This window comes from Anguilla anguilla, chromosome 10 (genome assembly GCF_013347855.1).
Source record: "Anguilla anguilla isolate fAngAng1 chromosome 10, fAngAng1.pri, whole genome shotgun sequence".
Lineage (NCBI taxonomy): Eukaryota > Metazoa > Chordata > Actinopteri > Anguilliformes > Anguillidae > Anguilla > Anguilla anguilla.
This window is the reverse complement of record NC_049210.1, coordinates 44419784-44438252: the sequence shown is the minus strand read 5'-3', so window position 1 is coordinate 44438252 and position 18469 is coordinate 44419784. Positions and strand designations below refer to the sequence as shown.

General features: G+C 44.7%; 1 protein-coding gene across 3 annotated transcripts in view; it reads left to right on the top strand.

The window, feature by feature from the left end:
• The window catches only part of LOC118206720 (erbin-like), a 59579-nt gene that overhangs the window by 21109 nt on the left and 20001 nt on the right, over positions 1-18469 (top strand). For all 3 annotated transcript variants that reach the window (XM_035379743.1, XM_035379744.1, XM_035379742.1), the window contains exons 2-9: positions 6402-6597; positions 8200-8317; positions 13687-13765; positions 14108-14197; positions 14713-14769; positions 15882-15945; positions 16343-16417; positions 17412-17556. In XM_035379743.1, the coding sequence (XP_035235634.1) occupies positions 6409-6597; positions 8200-8317; positions 13687-13765; positions 14108-14197; positions 14713-14769; positions 15882-15945; positions 16343-16417; positions 17412-17556 (817 nt within the window). In that variant the 5' untranslated portion in view covers positions 6402-6408. The remainder of the gene's footprint in view (positions 1-6401; positions 6598-8199; positions 8318-13686; positions 13766-14107; positions 14198-14712; positions 14770-15881; positions 15946-16342; positions 16418-17411; positions 17557-18469) is intronic.

Here is an 18469-nt window from a genome sequence, read left to right as displayed (position 1 = left end):
TTCATCTTTTCCCCTATCTCCTATGAATAACACTTATCTCAGTTATTCAGTGGTTTTGTTCATTGACTGGTGCGTTATATACATTGGATTAATCCAAGCTTCTTAGTTTGATGAGCATATGTTTTAGTGTGGGATCAAATATATAAAACATATGATAGCATATTGTGTACTGTGTTTTTAAAGATGGAATCCCTGCTAACCCTGGAGTGTGCGAATGTTTGCTTTCAGTACTCGTAAATGTGTAAACCCTTTGTGTTTACGTATATGATTTGTCCTATATAAACAAAATAGATTTTTTTTTCTTTTGAGAGTGGAAAAACAATTGCAACATCGAATCCTTGTGACCCATTTTGAAATTTAACCAAATGTAAAACACTTTTTTTTTGTTAAGATTCAGCAGCTGTTTTACAAGTACAACATATGAGCCATTTCACAGTACAACATCTGTAACCCTCAATTTGTCAAGTGATTACAGAATATTGGCTTGTAAGACCTCAAATGAAGGAGGCCTGAGCTGGAAATATCACGTTCGTCTGATTGAGCTCTTGGAATGGTCACAAAGAGCCGGACGCTTTGTGCAAATACAGTGATCGTTCTCACGCTTGACAACAGATCCATCTGGAGTTTTTCCACTTCATTAAACACTTGTTAGAGGAGACATTGTCCCTTTCCTGGTGTCCTCCACAGAAATGTATTTTTAGAAATTGGGAAGTCCGTTAAATGGTGAACATCGCCCCTTAAATGGTGCATATTTTCAGGCTTTGGCATGAAGTCGATGGAAGAGCGTTGTCTGGGTTTGTGTGATGCGCTGGAAAGTGGAGGGACTTCCCAGAATGCCGTGCGAGATGCATCCCCATCTGGGGGCCTGGTCTCCTGCTGCTGGACATTGGGAATGTTCTGTGCAGGCACGGTGTTGAGTAACAGTGTAAATACAGGACCTTAAAGCCCTGTTTGATTGCACAGTTCACTGTTTCTTATAAGTCATCCATCAGATCTGTAAAGAATACAGTGAAAATATTATTCTGTAGCTCCATATTCCACAGCAAAACAAATGAGTGGTCGTAATAAATAATTTATTTTTTATGTATTTTATATTTTACGTGTATACAGATGGGAATCCATTCAAGTTAAGGAGCTTGGGCAGTGGTACAGCAAGTGTGCCTCACCTGCCAATCAAGTTGTGAATCTTCCAGTTAAAGTTCCTCCAGCAATAAGAGTTACCACCATGAAACTCCTCAGTGACTTTCCCCTCGAACGGCTGGGTTTTTCTCCACCGTGGCTGTTTCCTGGTGTGTCGCTAACTTATCTGTGGAAACTTAAATGCTCCTGAGCAGAGAGAGAAAGAGAGAGAGAGAGAGGCCTTTTCCTACAGGAAGTGCTGGCTAGGGTCAGAACTGAAGGGAAAGGCAATAAACGGGCTCGCCCACTGAGTTAACACGCAAGCCTGGAGCTCTGCACAGGGGAGCGCACCTTCTCACAATCTCAGGGGTCTGACATTTCAGGGGCTACCGCAGGTGTAGGCTACAGGTAAACCACAGGTGGAGGCTCCAGGTAAACCACAGGTGTAGGCTCCAGGCTAAACCACAGGTGTAGCTGGGGGGGGGGGGGGGGGGTTCTGGTATGTCCCTCTCTAACCTTAGGAGCAAGCATATTTCACCCCCTCCAGTCTTTAGCAACAGACTCAAGCTCCTGCAAGCTACAGAATGAATGAATTCTTGGGCCAATTGGGGTGAACACACTTTAAATATGCTGTCAGATGTGTGTATTGTATTGCAATTCCATCATGTATTAGAGTTTGAACTTTTAAGAGAAATAGAGTGCTCACATTAAGCAAGATGCTGTTTTTTTCACATGTAATCCATTATCTGTTGTCAATGTAACGGTTAGTGCAGATGTATTTTCATATGCTGATATAATGCCACAACCCTGTTCCTAAAAGCACAGTGGAATGATTCGTGAGAAGGTAGCATTTTATCTTGCTTGAATTGGAGAGAGTCTGTCTCAAAGGATTTGGGTATCTTTGAGATTATAGCTTAGTCATCTACTTAGGAGCAGTTAGTAAAAAAAAAAAAGTTGCTTTTGTCATGGAAAAAAACACTTTTGTTTGGAATGTTTTCAAAATGAGATGGTTATTTCACATAGTGACGTATGCTGTTTGGCATATTGCACTGTTAGGAATTAGGCTAACGAACATTTGAACATACACACCCTGCAGATGTGCATAGCTGCCCAGGAACTCGACTTAAATAACAAGCAGCGTGTCACACAAAGAGACTCCTTTACAGCCCTCTGCAGACAGGACACCAGTATGGTCCGTGAATATAAATCCGCTCTGTTGTCACCTATCAAAGTGCCTTCGCTGTGCAGTGTTTTGCCCGGGCGGTTTTACACAGCTGAGATATGACGCGCTAGCCAGGTCTGTAGCTGCATAGCTAGCTCCTGAAGCGTACCTCAGAAACGGTGGATGAGAAGCCTGCTGGGAAAAAGAAGGTGATGTGTCAGCCGCTCAGACCGAGGCCGGGGAGAGTGATCGCGCCCCTGGGGGAGAGTTATCGCTCCCCCGGGGGGCAGGGGGGGGGGGCTCCGCAGCCTAATCTCGTCTCCGTGTGGAAAGTGTGACGCACGGCTGCGAGGCCCCGGGGGTTTTTTGACTCCGCGCTTGGTTACGCCTCGCTCTGGGGGGGTACGAGGGCAGCGCCCCCCCCCCCCCCCCCCCACCCCCCCCGGGTTGGATTTGGACCTGCGGCCGTCTGGTTGTCAGGTTAGCCTAGCGCCTCTTCCAGCAGGCTCCCGCTCCAGGGGCTGCCCCTGCAGGGGAGTAGACCCGGGCCGCCTGCAAAACGACAGCAGCCCTAAACCCGCTGAGCCGCAGTCCAGTGCTGTCTGTGTACTGTGCTAACCGTCTGTGTGAATGTACCCCAGTGCACCTGAGCAACCTGCTGTTTTCCACCAGTGAACAACCCGTATTTTAAATGCACACTAAGGCCTAAATCTGGTCTGGGAATTTACTCTAAGCTTTTTCAAATATTTTATTGTTTTTTTTTTTTCAACATTTCTACCAACTGCCATTTAAAAAAAAAAAAAAAACTTTCAGGTAACACACGATTCTGTACTGCCGAACAAAGAAGTGCACTTAAGTGTCTGGTGGGGTATCCTGTGTGACTGCGAGACTCCCCTTCTCCCTAGTATTGAGCCAGTGACTGAATTCCCACAGATGGAGAGAGAGAGACAGATAGAGACAGAGTGAGAGAGACAGAGAGAGAGGGATGGAGGAAGAGACAGAGAGAGAGAGACCTGGTGTGCTTGCGCCGCAGTCGGTGTTGTAGGGTTTCCCGCTGGCTGTATTTAGCCGTTTTTACGGCGGCACGCCTCTCCGTTTCCTTCCGCTCGGCCGTAGTGAGGCGAGCGGGCCCGACGGGGAGCCGCTCCTCTGCCGCTGAGACAGGAACAGACCGCTGAGGACAGACCGAGGAGACAGGAACAGACCGAGGAGACAGGAACAGACTGAGGAGACAGGAACAGACCACTGAGGGGGGAACAGACCACTGAGCGAGGAACAGACCACTGATACGGGAACAGACCGCTGATATGGGTTCCTGTGCAGCTGCCTCGCAGCCCGTAGTTAAAATCAATAGACGTCGGCCATTAGACAGAGTGATCAGATACATCAGTGCTGTAAGGGGCTTGTGGCAGGTGGTCTGTTTTTTACAGATGTGGTTGGCGTTTGGAAGCCATGAAGAAGGTGCTACGGCACTGTTACACAACTCTGCATCCTTGCTTCAGCATTACATTACATTACATTTATTTGGCAGACGCTTTTATCCAAAGCAGCGTGCAATAAGTGCATACCGAATGTCACTGGGACAACTACAAAACACAGGTCTGATGAGGTACAATACTCATTATGTAATGGTAGAGGGAAAGAGGGATACAGCGAGAGACAGACAGGAATAGGATAGTGTAGAGATAGGAATTGAAACCACTCCCCAGTTTCATACGTTTTCAGACATTTTGGCCAAATAACAGAAAGATGGGTAAAACATCTGAGCAAAACAATTGGTGGATGTGCACCTAGGATTGCTGCTAGCCCCAAACTATACAAAAGTTGGGCAAGTACTCTGCGTAAAAGTCACACTTTGTTTTGTAGTAATCAGTCTTCCCTCTTTTATTGGAGTTTACACATGGAAGGAAGGAACACTCCTGCTTTGAAGATTCCGCGCATACTACAGTGAAGATTCCGTCTTTTCACCTTGGCAACGGCTTGAACTGAGGGCGGGCAGGCTGATCTCTAATATATGCTGTCTAATTAGGAGGCCTTCAGACTCAGATAAGATCACAGGAAAGCTGCCCATTGAAAGGGAAAGTCGAAATTTGAGGTTCTGCATGTTTACCCTGAATGGGGCATTAATAATGATATGGGTGACCTTGACACATGTGGTCATGTGACCCTAAAGGGAGCACGCCATTGGACGGAAAAACATGCATGTTAATCTGATCAGCTATTCAGCATGTTTTCTCCGGGTTTCATTCTTTACAGCAATGTTTTTCTGTCTGGGCAGATCAAGCCGTGTCATCAAACATAGATTAGAAGCATCAGAGCCTTGCTGATAAATGGTTACAGAATTTACAGTTTTGTTTAGAAATACTCTTTTCTGCTAATTGGATGCATCGGTCCATTGCACGGAAGCATCATCAAAAATCAGACTGAAAGGAAACAAGGAATAAAAAAACAGCTTCAAGTGCTCCTCGTGCTCGTTTACGCCTATTGTGAGGAAAATTATAGCCCTTTCAACGTGTTTATTCCTCGTATTTATTATTTCAGTGTATTTTTCAGCAAGGACAAGGCAAACCAGGACTGTATTGGCACATTTCATACCATGTGTCTTTTGTTAAATGTACATCATTATGTGGTGCTCCTTTGAACACCTATGTTTATAATCAGTTTGAAGGGCCATTTTATATAATAATAAAATAATAAAATACTGGAATGAAAGGAGATGGTTTAAATAGATTTTAAGATGTTTGTTTTTACTGGATTTCATTCAGTTGGCTTTTCCGATCTATATGTACCAGCGCATTTGAGTTAATCTATCTGAACTATGCACAAAGTAATATTTGCAATACCATAATATTTCATAGCTGAAGGTTTTATGTAGTTTTCTTCAGTCTGGATGATAAGTTTTTAATTAGTCAAGACTCAAAGAAATATGGATATCCAATATCTTGCAATAAATATGGAAAAAGACAGAATTTTTCATTTAAATGCGAAGCCGATTAAATATATCAAAGGATATTAAATAATGATTTAAATACGTGATTCATCACAGATGGCGAATCAATATTTATTTCACCTTTTTTGGGTGAGGGATGTGTTTGTGGTTTGTGAGTGCAGTGCTTAATGTTCAGTCAATATGGTGTCTGCTTGAGCGGGTGTTGATGTCCCTGTTTTATCAGGCGATTCCCCTGAATTGTGCTTGGGGGTAAAATGGCGTCCTCCGCTAAGCCTTGGCAGTGGCTCTGCGGTCGGGCCACTGATGTCCCTGCGGATAGCGCGGGAGTGAGCCGCCAGACTGTGACTCAGACGGACTCCTCTCCTAATTGCTTCCACAGACAGGCAAATTGCAATCGCTACTGTCCTGACGGGATGAAATGCTGAAGATTGAGGAATGTTTTTTAAAGATGACCTTTGACCCCTGTGAAGAAGAACAGGGGAACGAGGGGAGGGGAAGCAATGTGTGTGTGCTGTAGAATAGCGTTGGACAAAAAGTTGCTTTTGCACAACAGTGTATCAGGCCTGTAAATTTACCCTTAATACAAACTTTTTTTTTTTTTTTACCTTTCTCTCTCTTTCTTGCTCTGTCTCACCCTGTATGGTTTTAATTAGTACATTTTGCAACACAATACACTCCCATTGAAACCTGCAAATTATCTGTTTCCTGAAAAAGGGGGAATAATGATGATGAGATGTTGATTGCATTTTGAATTATTTGTGTCCTATTATTGCTTTGTCTAATGACTATTTGTTTGAACAAATGGGTGTGTCACAACCTTATTTTCTCTCTCACTCTTTCCCTCTGGGAAATGATAAGACTGGTGTTTTCATGGCTTATTGCTTCCTGGTTATTGGTTATGTCAGAGGACAAACGTAATGCATTCATTTAGCACTTAACTGCAACGTGATTGACAGGTCACTGAAAATACCAGGCAGGGTTCTGCAGGCATGGCACGGTCAGTGCCGCTGCAGTTAGCTCCCGGCTGTCACTTAGTCCTGGACACTGACCCCCCCTCCCTTCTCGCCCCCCCCCCCCCCCGTCTCGTCTGCCCCCCCCCCCCTTCTTGCCTGTCTGCCCCCTTCCCGGTTCATCTGACCCCCCCCAACCCCCCCCCCCCCCTCCCCGCAGCCGGAGGATGACGGCCAAGCGGAGCCTGTTCGTGCGCCTGGTGCCGTGCCGATGCCTGCGGGGGGAGGAGGAGGTGGTGACCGCGCTGGACTACTCCCACTGCAGCCTGGAGCAGGTGCCCAAGGAGATCTTCAGCTGCGAGAAGACCCTGGAGGAGCTCTACCTGGACGCCAACCAGATCGAGGAGCTGCCCAAGGTAAGGCTCCGGCTCGCGTGTGTGTCGAATACAGTCCGTTACACTGAGGCATTCATCCCCCCCCCACCCCCCACCCCCACCCCCAAGATCCAAGTGCAGTCGAGATCCACAATGGCACAAAAAATCCAGAGTCTGAGTCCAGAGTCTTTTCGTGACAAAGCCCCTCTTGTTGCCTGGATTTTTGTCATTCGCCACCCAAAACAATGTCGCATTGTCAGGCCGCTGCAGAACTCTCACAAATCTAAATATTCTTTTAGTCTATGGCCTTTATCTCCAAGCACTGCAAAACAAGAAGAAATAAGACCGATTGCTTCTTGTCCTTATGCAACCTGAAGCTGTTGCCTCAATCAGGAAAAAAACAGCAATCAGCATGTATAATTTGAAAAATGAAGTTCACCAAATTTAGACATTAATTAAAAGTTTCTGTAATTAGTTTGACTATTTGATTTATTCATAGCCAATGGTGATGAGCTTCACACAAGGGACTTACAGAAAAAACGACATTGGGAAAAATTGGCTTATTTGGAAAACGGTGCTTTTGTCAACAGTTATGGATCTGCTGTCACTGTTCACGGCCAGCTGTCGCAAAGCAGACAAGATGTTCCCCACCAAACACTGTCCTCCGACAGCAGCCTTGAGTTAGCATGACCAGGGGTTGCAACACCAAGCCAAAATCTATCCAGACATATTGAAAGCACCCGGAATATGAGTTATTATAGCGTCGGGGCCACACCGCGGTTGTTGAGGTGTCTTATTGCCCAAAGAAAGTGAGAACAGTCAAGCTTTGAATGCCAGGAAGCCGGGGGCTTGTTGGCAGAAAATAAATGGTCACAGAGACCCGGAGAATTCATTTCTGTAGGCTCAGTACACTGCTGGGCACGTGGCCCTCAGTTTGCCACATGAAAAACCCCATTCAGAGGCACTGCTATAGCTCTACTGGTGCTTCTGGAGTAGTTAAACAAACAAGACCAGGTCAAAACCTAGTATGTGGCTGGACCGTACACACTTCATCCGGCTGACCGATGGTGTAACTTCATCACTCAGTGACTCAGTCACAGACATTCCGTTTGTAGGGCTGGCCCCGCTGTTGCGGTCCAGCCAAAAAGTATAACCAAATGTACCTAAGTTACTTGTGGGACAGAGCCTAATCTGACCCACCCCCCCCCCACCCCCCAAACCCCCACAACCACTTATTTTTCACTGGTTTAAAATGCCTTATCACAACAGCCAGCTATGCATCATCCTTATAGGACAGCCGGCCATGCTTGGTGCTTTCAGGGTCAGAATTTATCCCAGACCTTTCGGGCGTGTCGCTGGGCCGAGGGCTAATGCTTTAGCTGGAGGACGCTCCCCGACGGCCAGATTAAATTTCCCTCCGCCCCGGCCTCGGTGGGCTGGCGTCGGGCGACGAGTCCGCCCCGCTCAGCGTCTCGATGTTTATCGTCCTTGCGACCGTCCGGATTGGAATTGATCGGGCCGGTCGCCCTTGCTTCGGCCCTCCGAAAATGAAACACCCTTTTTTTTTTTTTTTTACCGTGTTGACTCCGGGCCATTGTGCTCCCCCCCCCCGCACCCCCCCAGCCTCTACGTTCCGTTCCACAGCACCTGTTCAACTGCCAGACGCTCCATCGGCTGAGCCTGCCGGACAACGACCTCACGGGAATACCGCCAGCCGTCGGAAACCTTATCAATCTCAAGGAACTGGACGTCAGCAAGAACAGTAAGCAAACCAAATAAATAAATTAAATGAAATAAAATTAAATGTGCACCTTTGAACTATGCTTGAAACCAGAGGTGGGTAACCTGGCTTCAAAGAGTAAAAAGACTGACCATGTATTTGCTCCACCACCATGCACTAAACCAGCTGATTCTAATTAGCATGACTCTTCACCATGTTAGGAGAACTAATTATTGTAATCAGCTGGTTTAGTGCATGTTGGTGGAGCAAATACATGGTCAGTCTTTTTACTCTTTGAAGCCGGGTTACCCACCTCTGCTTGAAACCTCTCTGTCATCTGTTTGTTCATTTTTAAGACAGGGTGAAGCCTTGCAAGAGGGCAAATGGCTGGGATTTAGAGAAACAAAAAGGCTGATTTTTCCAATCGATGGGCCTTCTATTGTTCATATGCATATTACTTAGTGTCCAAAAATCTTGATCTATTTCTTGACCCTTGCTGACCTGTGTAACTGTGTGTCTCGTCAGGACAAATACCAATCAGTTTACACTGGGGGAAAAAAGAAAGTAGGCTTTGTCTTGTGAAATGAAGTGTCTCATAGTAGTAATTATTTTCTTCCTGCTGCACCAACAGCTCAAACATAGAACAAAAAATTAAGAATAAAAACCCCCAAGAATTAAAATCTGTGCAATAAGAATGAAGACTTCTTTAGGCATCGTAGGAGAAGAGAGTGGAGCCGACACGACTGACAGAGCGCGTGCGCTTCAGAGGATGAACGGGATTAACGCACATTTTAAAACGCGTCTCTCGCCCCTGTTGCTGATACGGGATTTAAATAATTTAAGTGGGACCTCGTGAACTGACCTGATTTGTTAGCTACTGGCACCAGATTGTAGTATTGCAATCCTCATTTTTAAATCAAAAACATGTTTTCTTTTAGCTAGAACAAATTATTTTAATTCCCATGATAAATTAAGCCCTGGTAATCTTGAGCACATTTTTGATACAGTTTCCCGCTATAAATACTCGGCTTGGCTCACCTCTAATACCTTCTTTCGCTAAAATGCCGCATGGAGAAATCAAACATGTCATACTTACGTGTAATATTTGTCTTTTATCTACGTTTGTATGACAAGTATGAAAAGGGGAAGCAAATAGACTGTGCTGCTAATGTTTTTTTGTTTTGTTTTGTTGTTTTGGTAATGTTATCAAATTAACCTAGCGGGGTGAGTTGTGTTTATAATGGTCACAATGTCCTGAAGTTCCCACTGGGAAAAGTAATTCTATTCTATTCCACTTCAATACACAGCTTCAGATAAGTGTTCTTCAGATTCCATTCAATTAGGCTGCAAGAGTAGCTCCAATGGAACAAGCTATTTTTTCAAATATTAACGTATTTTATAAAACAATACATCAGACCCTGTACTTGGGACATGACAGTTTACAGCTCCAGCTGTGTCATTAGCTGAACCCAAGCTGACCAAGACAGAATTGTTTTTTTGTTGTTGTTTTTTTTCCGCCGGTGTGGGATGGGTTTAATTTGGGCCGGCATGCCGGGGTTACTGCCGCATAAACTCTCTATCAGCGACGCGCCAGGCACCCCTAGTCTCCCGGCTGTCAGTGAGAGATGCGCGCGCCTCGTGGTGCGGAAAATAGGGTTCGCGGGATCGCACATTAGAGGACTGCACGAGCTTCAGCTGCAGGTCTCCTTACATGTTGCAGGTGGCACCGCGGTAACGTGCGAGGCAAGGTGGTGGGGAAAAAAGAAGAAAATGTATTTTAAAATTAGATTAGGTTTACAAGGCGACATCATCCTCCGTAAAATGATTCTGTGCTCAAATCTTGCGATCTTGATGGCTAAGTCGATATGATTGATTTTGTTCACGAGTATTCCGGGCGAGTTTCACTCCGATATGGTACGGTTAAATGCTGTTCAGGACTTCAGGGTAGCTATTTAGTGGACTGACAAATCTTTCTGAATCGTGAAATGATTTAGCCTGAAATGAAAAATCGGCAAATCCAGCCAAATCTACTTACAGCACAGGTCCCCAGATCCTATAGATTCGATATTTAATATCTCGTGTTCTAAGACCGTACATCTGCAGATGGAGAATATCCTCAGCTTCTCCTGAACTTTACCCTAGACCTGTCAGGTTACAAATAATGGGCATCGTTCACAGAATATTTCTTAAATTATTCTTACTTTTGGTCTTAGAAGTGTTCCTATGAAAAGCCAATATGGGATTCATGACACGTGCAGACCTTTGTTTTGTGTATATCCCAGGTGTATGAGATTATGACTGCTGACTGTAAATTTTATAATGCGCAATCCTGTTCATGTGATTTGCATAAAGAAACAGCCACGAACAAATACAGATACAGATACAGAAAAAATGATGAATGCCAAAATGTTCTTGGAAACGTTCTTACATGCAGTTTACGATCAAATGTGATCTTAACACGTTTCGTGAATGAGGCCCAGTGTCTCTCGACATGTCAGACACGGACTAAACAGGTTCACGGCTATGCTGGAGGCATGGGTGTTGTTGTGTTTCTAAACTTTACCACTGTTTTGGAACAAAAAGGACTTGCAAATACAGTCCCTACTTGCACATGTTTTTGTGTAAAATTATGCTTAATTTAAAACGAAGCATTTTGTTTTGGTGCAAAACGTAGTGTGCTATATATTCCATAAGGTGGCTCACACATGCAATGTTTTCGTACTTGTCAATCAGTTTTAACAGAAATGCTTCTCCATCAGCTTATGTGAACAAGAGCATTTGAAGAGCATGGTGAACTCCTCTTATTCTCTAGTTAATGACCATGAAGTAGCAACGCTATGGAAACATGGATCAGCATGGCCAAACATGCCTTTCAAGTTTGCACAAGAGCTGACATCAAATATGCATTGTTGTATAAATTGAACAAGCTTAAAAATTCTAAACCAGGCTGCTTTTGTTGAAAATATTTTACAGTCAGCAAAGTTTATTAGATTCTATATTCTGTTTGTTATATGTTGTTGTGTTCAACCTCTGACGCATAGTGTCACAGAGCTTGATCCTTAACAGGACAGACTTGTTTCACATGGCTGTCATCGGGTGCAAGGAGATTTTGAATGCTGTTTAAATTGGGGGCTGAATTGGTAACACAATAAATGTAGAGCTCATTCACTTGTGTTATATAGAAAGTTCAGTATTTTAACACCCCAGACAAAATCCTCCAGAAAACTTTTAATAAGAGAGTTTTGGAAAGTAATCCTTATCAGCAATTCTCATATCAGATTAATCCACAGCGCCAAAGGTGCAGTACGTTACTAAATTCATTGCTTCATACCCAATTTACCCTATTTTTATATATTTATTTCATTATTTGAATCAGTGTTTGCATTTGAATTTCGGGAAACTGGATGGGAGCAATCAAGGTGAAAGCATATTTAGCGTTGCTGTTGTATTTCAGATTAATTCACTGAAAGGCATGACCGTATGGGGATCGCTTTTCAGCAGATTGCCCGCTCTGATTTTTTGGTCCTGGACGGGAGCTGGACGGTAAACGGCATTAACGGTAATGCATATTTCTGGAGGGATTTCGTCCAGCGCCCCATCTCAGATCCCAGCGCTGTGGCGTTGACACTCAGCGAAGTTGGCACCCGTGAAGAAACCTTCGTGCTGACGGCAGATTCTGAAAAACAGTCTGAAACTAGATAGTTGCGAGCCGTGTGATTGGCTAAACCAAGTGTGGAATGAGATGTTGAGAGATTGCATTGCATTTGGTCTTTTGTGAATAGCTTTTTTTTTACTGGTACTGGTACTTTTGGAGCCCTCTTTTGGATAAGGGTTCCTGCCTTCTTAATACAATGGTTATTTTTGGCTGGACCCCAACAGCGGGGCCAGCCCTACAAATGCGAATGTCTGTGACTTAGTGACTGAGTGATCTGACTGAGTGATGAAGTTACACCATTGGTCCGCCAAGTTATGCAGTTACACCATTGGTCGGCCGGATGAAGTGTGTTAGGTGCAGCCATACACTAGGTTTTGACCTGGTCTTGTTTTCTAGGCTTGCCACCAGTGCTGTTGGCTGACCTAAGTAGGCCTACTCATACCCAAACATTTTCATTTTTTGTTATTTTCAGATAAATGTCAGTGCAGCCCTTCAGAATTGAGATTTAAGCTGTCTGTAAACTGTCGTGGTACCATAGAGTGTGACACTGCACAGGAAAGTGGTAGAGTGAAGTAGTAGAAAGTGTTTTTGGTATCAGGACAGATGGAATGGAATGAGAGTGGCAGACGATTGGGAATGAAAATTCAGTAAATTCAATCTGTGGAGTGGGAGGCAAATAAAGTTTTCCTTTGAAGGGCCTCTGTTATTCTGGAAGGCTCTAGGAAAAGGGTCTTTCTTCCCCCATGCATTCGTTTGTGGTTCTTGCTTTGTGCTTCGGGGAGCTGGGCAAACAGTGAGTTCTCATTATAACATTCTACTGCAGTGAATTTTCATGCTGCTCTACAAAATTGCCTGCATTAAAATTATTAAGCCATCTCTGAGGACACAGATAACCCCTGTGGTAGTTACGTGCCAAAATAGTAATATTTTCTCCTATTACACCTCAGCAACCGAATGTTTGTAAAATGGTGTGTGCTCTGTTTTTGTGCTCAATGTATGACATGACATCACTTCCTTGACCTCAGATTCTGAGGGAGTACTCACTAGAGAATTCACCCTTTTCTTGCAGATGTACTGGTTTTTATAACTGATGCTTGCATGAGCACAGTATGAATGGAAAAATTCTCTGCAGTCTTATTGCACCTTTAAGAGAGATTACATTAAAAAATTAAACCCTTTGTTGATACTTTGTCTTCTTGTATCTTCTCTGTAATATAAGCATAAGCTTTGTCTTCTTTGTAATATAAGCATGTTTGCTGGTCCTAAAAGAAAGTAGAAGTCATTAGAAAATGCTCAGGCCAGCACAGAATAGATTGTTAAATTTTGAAAGTGAACTTGACGCAGGCAGCTCCCCTGTCTGAATGTGCTCGGAGGTTTTGCTCTTCAGAATGCTTTCATTTTCAGGGAAACTTGTCTGTACCTGCCCCTGAAACTAAATGGCATTTCCTGTCTTTTTTTAAAAGGATTTAGTTCAGATTAGCATGTGGATGTTGCTTTGCTGTACAATGTACACATTGCAAGAGAAAGGATTAGTATGTTCTCTTTCTACCTAATCAAGGACCATAAAATTCTTCATAAAAAGTTCTCATAAAAGTTCTGAATTTAATACCGACAGCTCATTTAAAATGGTCGGAGATACTAATGTGCTCATTTTGCCCGGAGCAGTTTGCAGCAGGGAAGGTAATATTGTGTTTAATGATAAATTGTGCCCATTACTATTGGACATATCTTGTCTGTTTCATCTGATTCATTATAGGTATTCAGGAATTTCCAGAAAATATCAAGAACTGCAAGGCCTTGGCTATTATCGAAGCAAGTGTAAATCCCATCTCCAAGTAAGTCGGCCATTGCAAACTCAGTTTTAAGCACGCACACAGAGTAATGCTGTTAGACAGATTTTCAGAGCTGATGATTAAGTCCGTGTCTATTTCCTTTTATTGTGTCTGCATCTTATATCTGAGTCGACCGCAATTTGCCACAGAAAACTGAACAATTGCCTGTTCATGTGTTCTCAGAGGTGTTTTGCATTGGAATTAGGCATGCAGTGGGGTTTTTACGACGCTATTTTAGAATGCTTAACTGTGTTCTGATATAAATGAGTGCGGTTGTGCACACGCTCGTTGTATGGTGCTTTGCTCTGATTGGCCGGTTGGTGATGCGCATCCTGTCTTCTCCAGGCTTCCGGATGGATTCACTCAGCTGATCAGCCTCACCCAGCTCTACCTGAACGACGCCTTCCTGGAGTTCCTGCCCGCCAGTTTTGGCAGGTGAGGTTGGGGGTGGGGGGTTCTGCTAACCTGAGAAGGGGCAGGGGTGTATGTGCCCTCTTTGTGCTATCCAGCAGGAGCAGATGCTTTTGGGCTCTGTTGTCCATGGATTAAGAGTGGGAGGTATCAGCTGTAGGCGCTGAATGGCTGTTTAGTCCTGGGCCTGACATTTTATAAAGATGCACCTGCTCTTTTTTTTCTCTCTCTCTTAAAGCCCCTGGCAAGAAACCTGATCCTCAGCAATATTATATTCACACTTCCTGGCTGATTCAGCTGCACAGCCCCACTGTACTCCACTCCTTTTTCATTTTTGATTTTCACGTAGTTTATCGTTTTTTGATGTGTGAACAAGTGGAAAACACATTTCTCGCAGTGCTAATAATGCTATTGCTGGTGTCATTCATATTTCCAGATGGTCTTGGTCTCGTTTAATTCTTTTCTGTTTTTTTTTTTTAGTTTAATGGATTTATATTTATCTAATATTTCTCTGTCATAATAAATTCTCTGCACGGCAGGTTAACCAAGCTGCAGATTCTGGAGCTGAGGGAGAACCAGCTGAAAGCGTTGCCAAAGTAAGTCGACAGCAACTTCAGCGGCCGTTACGACTCCGCTGTTTGTTCTAGGATAAAAAAGATTTTCGACGTGACTTCCAAACCGGCGAACGGTTGACCCCCTAAAGAAAACTGGTAAAGCCGGTCGTGAATCGAACGGCCCCGCGCCGGTGGGGGGGGGGTTCCGTGCCAAGGAATCGAATTCCGCAGGGTTACGTAATGGTTTCCCAGGCTGCGTGCCGGGACAGGCCACGCAAATCCGCCGTTTAGGCATGCAGTGGCGGTTATTTCACCGCTGCCGAGGTTTTCGCTCGGCTCGCTGAGCGAGCGAGCCGGAGGATTGCGAAGGGTCTGAAAGCGCTTCGGGTGCTGTTGCGAAACTACCCTGCGCTCCCTGAGGACCGGGGACAGGCGGTGGGCGCAGTTAAGCTCAGCGCACTTTCGGCTCCCCCCCCCCGTTTGCTCCATCAGCAAAAAGTGGTGAGGAATCGGATCGCAGGTCTGTTTGGTTTGAACGCGGGAGGTAACGCTCAACGTGAAAGAAGTGTGTTCCAGCATGTATGCAATGCTGAGGAAGCGTGTGAAAAAATTCAGCAGCTGCATGTGCCCACGCATAAGCACACACAGAGACACACGCGTGCATAACCACACATACCTGAAGCAAATCTTTGCAGTGTGTATTTATTTTAGTTTATTTGACGTGTTAAGAATTGCTGTTGACTCATCAGAAGAGAGTCAGTAAGCACATGGTCAGTATTATTTATGATCTGGTGAATTTTGTAAGAAAAAAAGGCATTGCAGTATTTAGAAAATGTATCATGAATCACTCATTTATGAGATCCTTTGAATGTGGTAATTTCACACAACTTGTTTTCCCATTTATCCTAATTCAGTTTCATGTTATTCAATTTAGCTGAAGACAGATTTTAAGGGTTTATGTGCGTATGGCATGTAATTGACTTTAGGATTCATTTTTGGATACGGTCAGACAGAACATACTGATCAGCAGCTTGGTTTTAGTGTGGATACCTGTGGCGTTTCTGCTCTGGGTGGTGATCAGGTGCTTCTGCAAGGTCCAGATTCAGCCTCAGACTCACCCCCAGACACTCCTGCCCTCTGCTTTGTCTCTGCAGGAGCATGCACAAACTGACCCAGCTGGAGAGGCTGGACCTGGGCAGCAACGAGATCTCGGAGATGGTGAGTGTCACTCTGTCGCCTTGGCGACGAAGCACTCGGGGGTTCATAACAATCCTGTTCTTCACAACGGTTGGCCAAACCAATTAAAATACAGACACACAGGGGGGTTGTAACAATTTTTAATTTTGCGATACTGGTACATATTTTATGATCTTTTTACGCTAGCAAGTGCTTGCTGATTTTCTTTAATAATAAACCCCCTGGTTCTCAACCAAACACCAGTGGGCACTTTAAACTGCTTCTTCCACGGCTGTTGGCCAGGCCCCATAAAAGCCCCGGAAGGGTCCTGAAGGCCCTTTCAGTTCGAGCTCTCTCTCAGCCGCGGCGCGCGTAGCCAAAGCGCGCGATGGTATTTTCGGAAATAATTTTGATCTTTTTTTTTCTTTCTCCTTTCTAGCCAGAAGTTGTGCCGCAGCTGTCCGGACTGAAAGAGCTCTGGGTGGATGGGAACCGGCTGACATCTCTGCCGGGGGTATGTGCTACAGTATACGCGTCTGATTGGAGATAACGGGGTGCTTGCGTGAGTGTGTCTTTCAGCCAAGTGCTGTAGTTTTGAGCTGAATTGATTTTTTTTTTTGGGTAAACAGCGTGGTACCGGGTTCATGCAAGTCTGCTCTTTATTGAGAAGCCGTGTACAGTAGCTACTAATGCTGGCTGTGCCCGATGCATTGTGGGACAAGATTTGCCTGTCCTGACCACAACCAGAAAAACGGTGGGGGAGAGGGGGTGGATTGTTCAAAGCAAGCTGCATCGCCGTGTTGCACACACAGGCGATTCTCTTCTCTCTCTCACTAGGCACGTGCGTGATGCTCAGGAGCTGAGCGATTTTTCGCGATCATTTCTCCTCTGCCAGCCAAGGGGCCTCCGCTGACCTTCGTTGTCGCGATCAATCCCTCTGTATTTATTAGCATGTGGTTAAGCTCCTTTACGTCGGGGGGCCCAGAGAGAGCCTCCTGTGGAATGCCGCTAAATCAGTGAGAGCGCTCATGTGTCACACGAACGCAGGGACCAATTGGATCGGGGCTTTCGGGCCTGTTTAAATCGGGTCTGGGTCCGGGGGCCTCCTGGACCCCAGAGCTTACAGTACACCGTTAAATCCTGGCAACGTCTCTCCCGTCGAGCCTAATTAATTAATTTCACGCAGTAATTAAAGCAGATGACATTGGCGTATCCGCAGAGAGGAGGTAATGTCTAATTCAGTCCCAGCTGGTTGTCCCATTTTCACATACGATGTTATTTATCTATTTATTTATTTATCCATCCATGGGAGAGCATGTGGGTTTTGTATTGTAGTTTATGGCGAGAAAGGCTTACAAGTGATTCTGATTATGTTTACATTTGATTTTGGTGTTTAAAAAAAAATGTATTTACATATTTAATTACATTGCTTTTGTTTGTCTTAAAATGAAAGCATTAGCCTGAATTTGACCAGCAGAAACCTGTTTTCTCCTCCTCTGTGTCGTTAGACGATTGGGGCCCTGAAGCAGCTGACCTACCTGGACGTGTCCAAGAACAACATCGAGAAGGTGGACGAGCAGATCTCTGGCTGTGAGAATCTGCAGGACCTCCTCCTGTCCAGCAACGCCCTGCCCCAGCTGCCCGGGTCTATAGGTGCGTACCCCTATTTAACCGCACAGCAACCGGGAGCCTCTGAAGCGCTCTGTATGGTGAAGTGACTGGGTTGTGCTAGCTTTCACTGTGGAACTGTGCTATATGCTATATGCTATGCTACACTATGTGTTGAGCTGTGTGTGCTACACAGTATATGTTTTGCTGGCACCTTATGCTCTATGTAGTGCTGTGTGCTGCTGTCTGTGCTCTATCTGCTCAATGTGCTGCTATGTGTTGTGTGATTCTGTGTGCTTTCTGGGGACTTGATGCTTATTGGTTGCTGTGTATGTGCCATTCTGTCATGCTTTTCCATTCCCGATGAAAATGAGCCCCAATGGCAACATCGGGCACATTTAACATTATGTGTATTAATGTGCCTTGTCCCTTGTCTTAAGTAAATAAACGTGAAACTCGAAACTGTGACTGCTATGATTGTACAACTGTGTCTAGTTCCAATCCAGTGGAGGAAAAGGACTGTGTCTTCGCACTGCTCGAATTCTCCCAGTGATTTATTTGGAAACCAGCACATTTTCAAACCTGCACAGTCTTCTTATGGTCACTGGGGCACTGCTTCAGACCTGTTTAAGCAGACACATCTGCAGTCTAGGTGGATATGACACCGTCTGACACAGGACAGTAGTACTGCATGCAGAAATAATATATTATGCAGGGTTACTTAAGAATAATATGTACAAAACAACAATTAGGAAGCCATAGCAGTATCAGGACAATGACATGTTCTTGAAATCCATGCGTAAAGTAAATATCAATGACAGGTACAAATGAGGGTATTATTCCAGTGATCATGTGTTTGTGAGAAATGGTGCCTACAAAAACAGCAGAGCATGATAGTACCACGCAATCAGTCAAACTTGTCGCCCATCCATCCACACGCTTCCACAAATCTACTCTC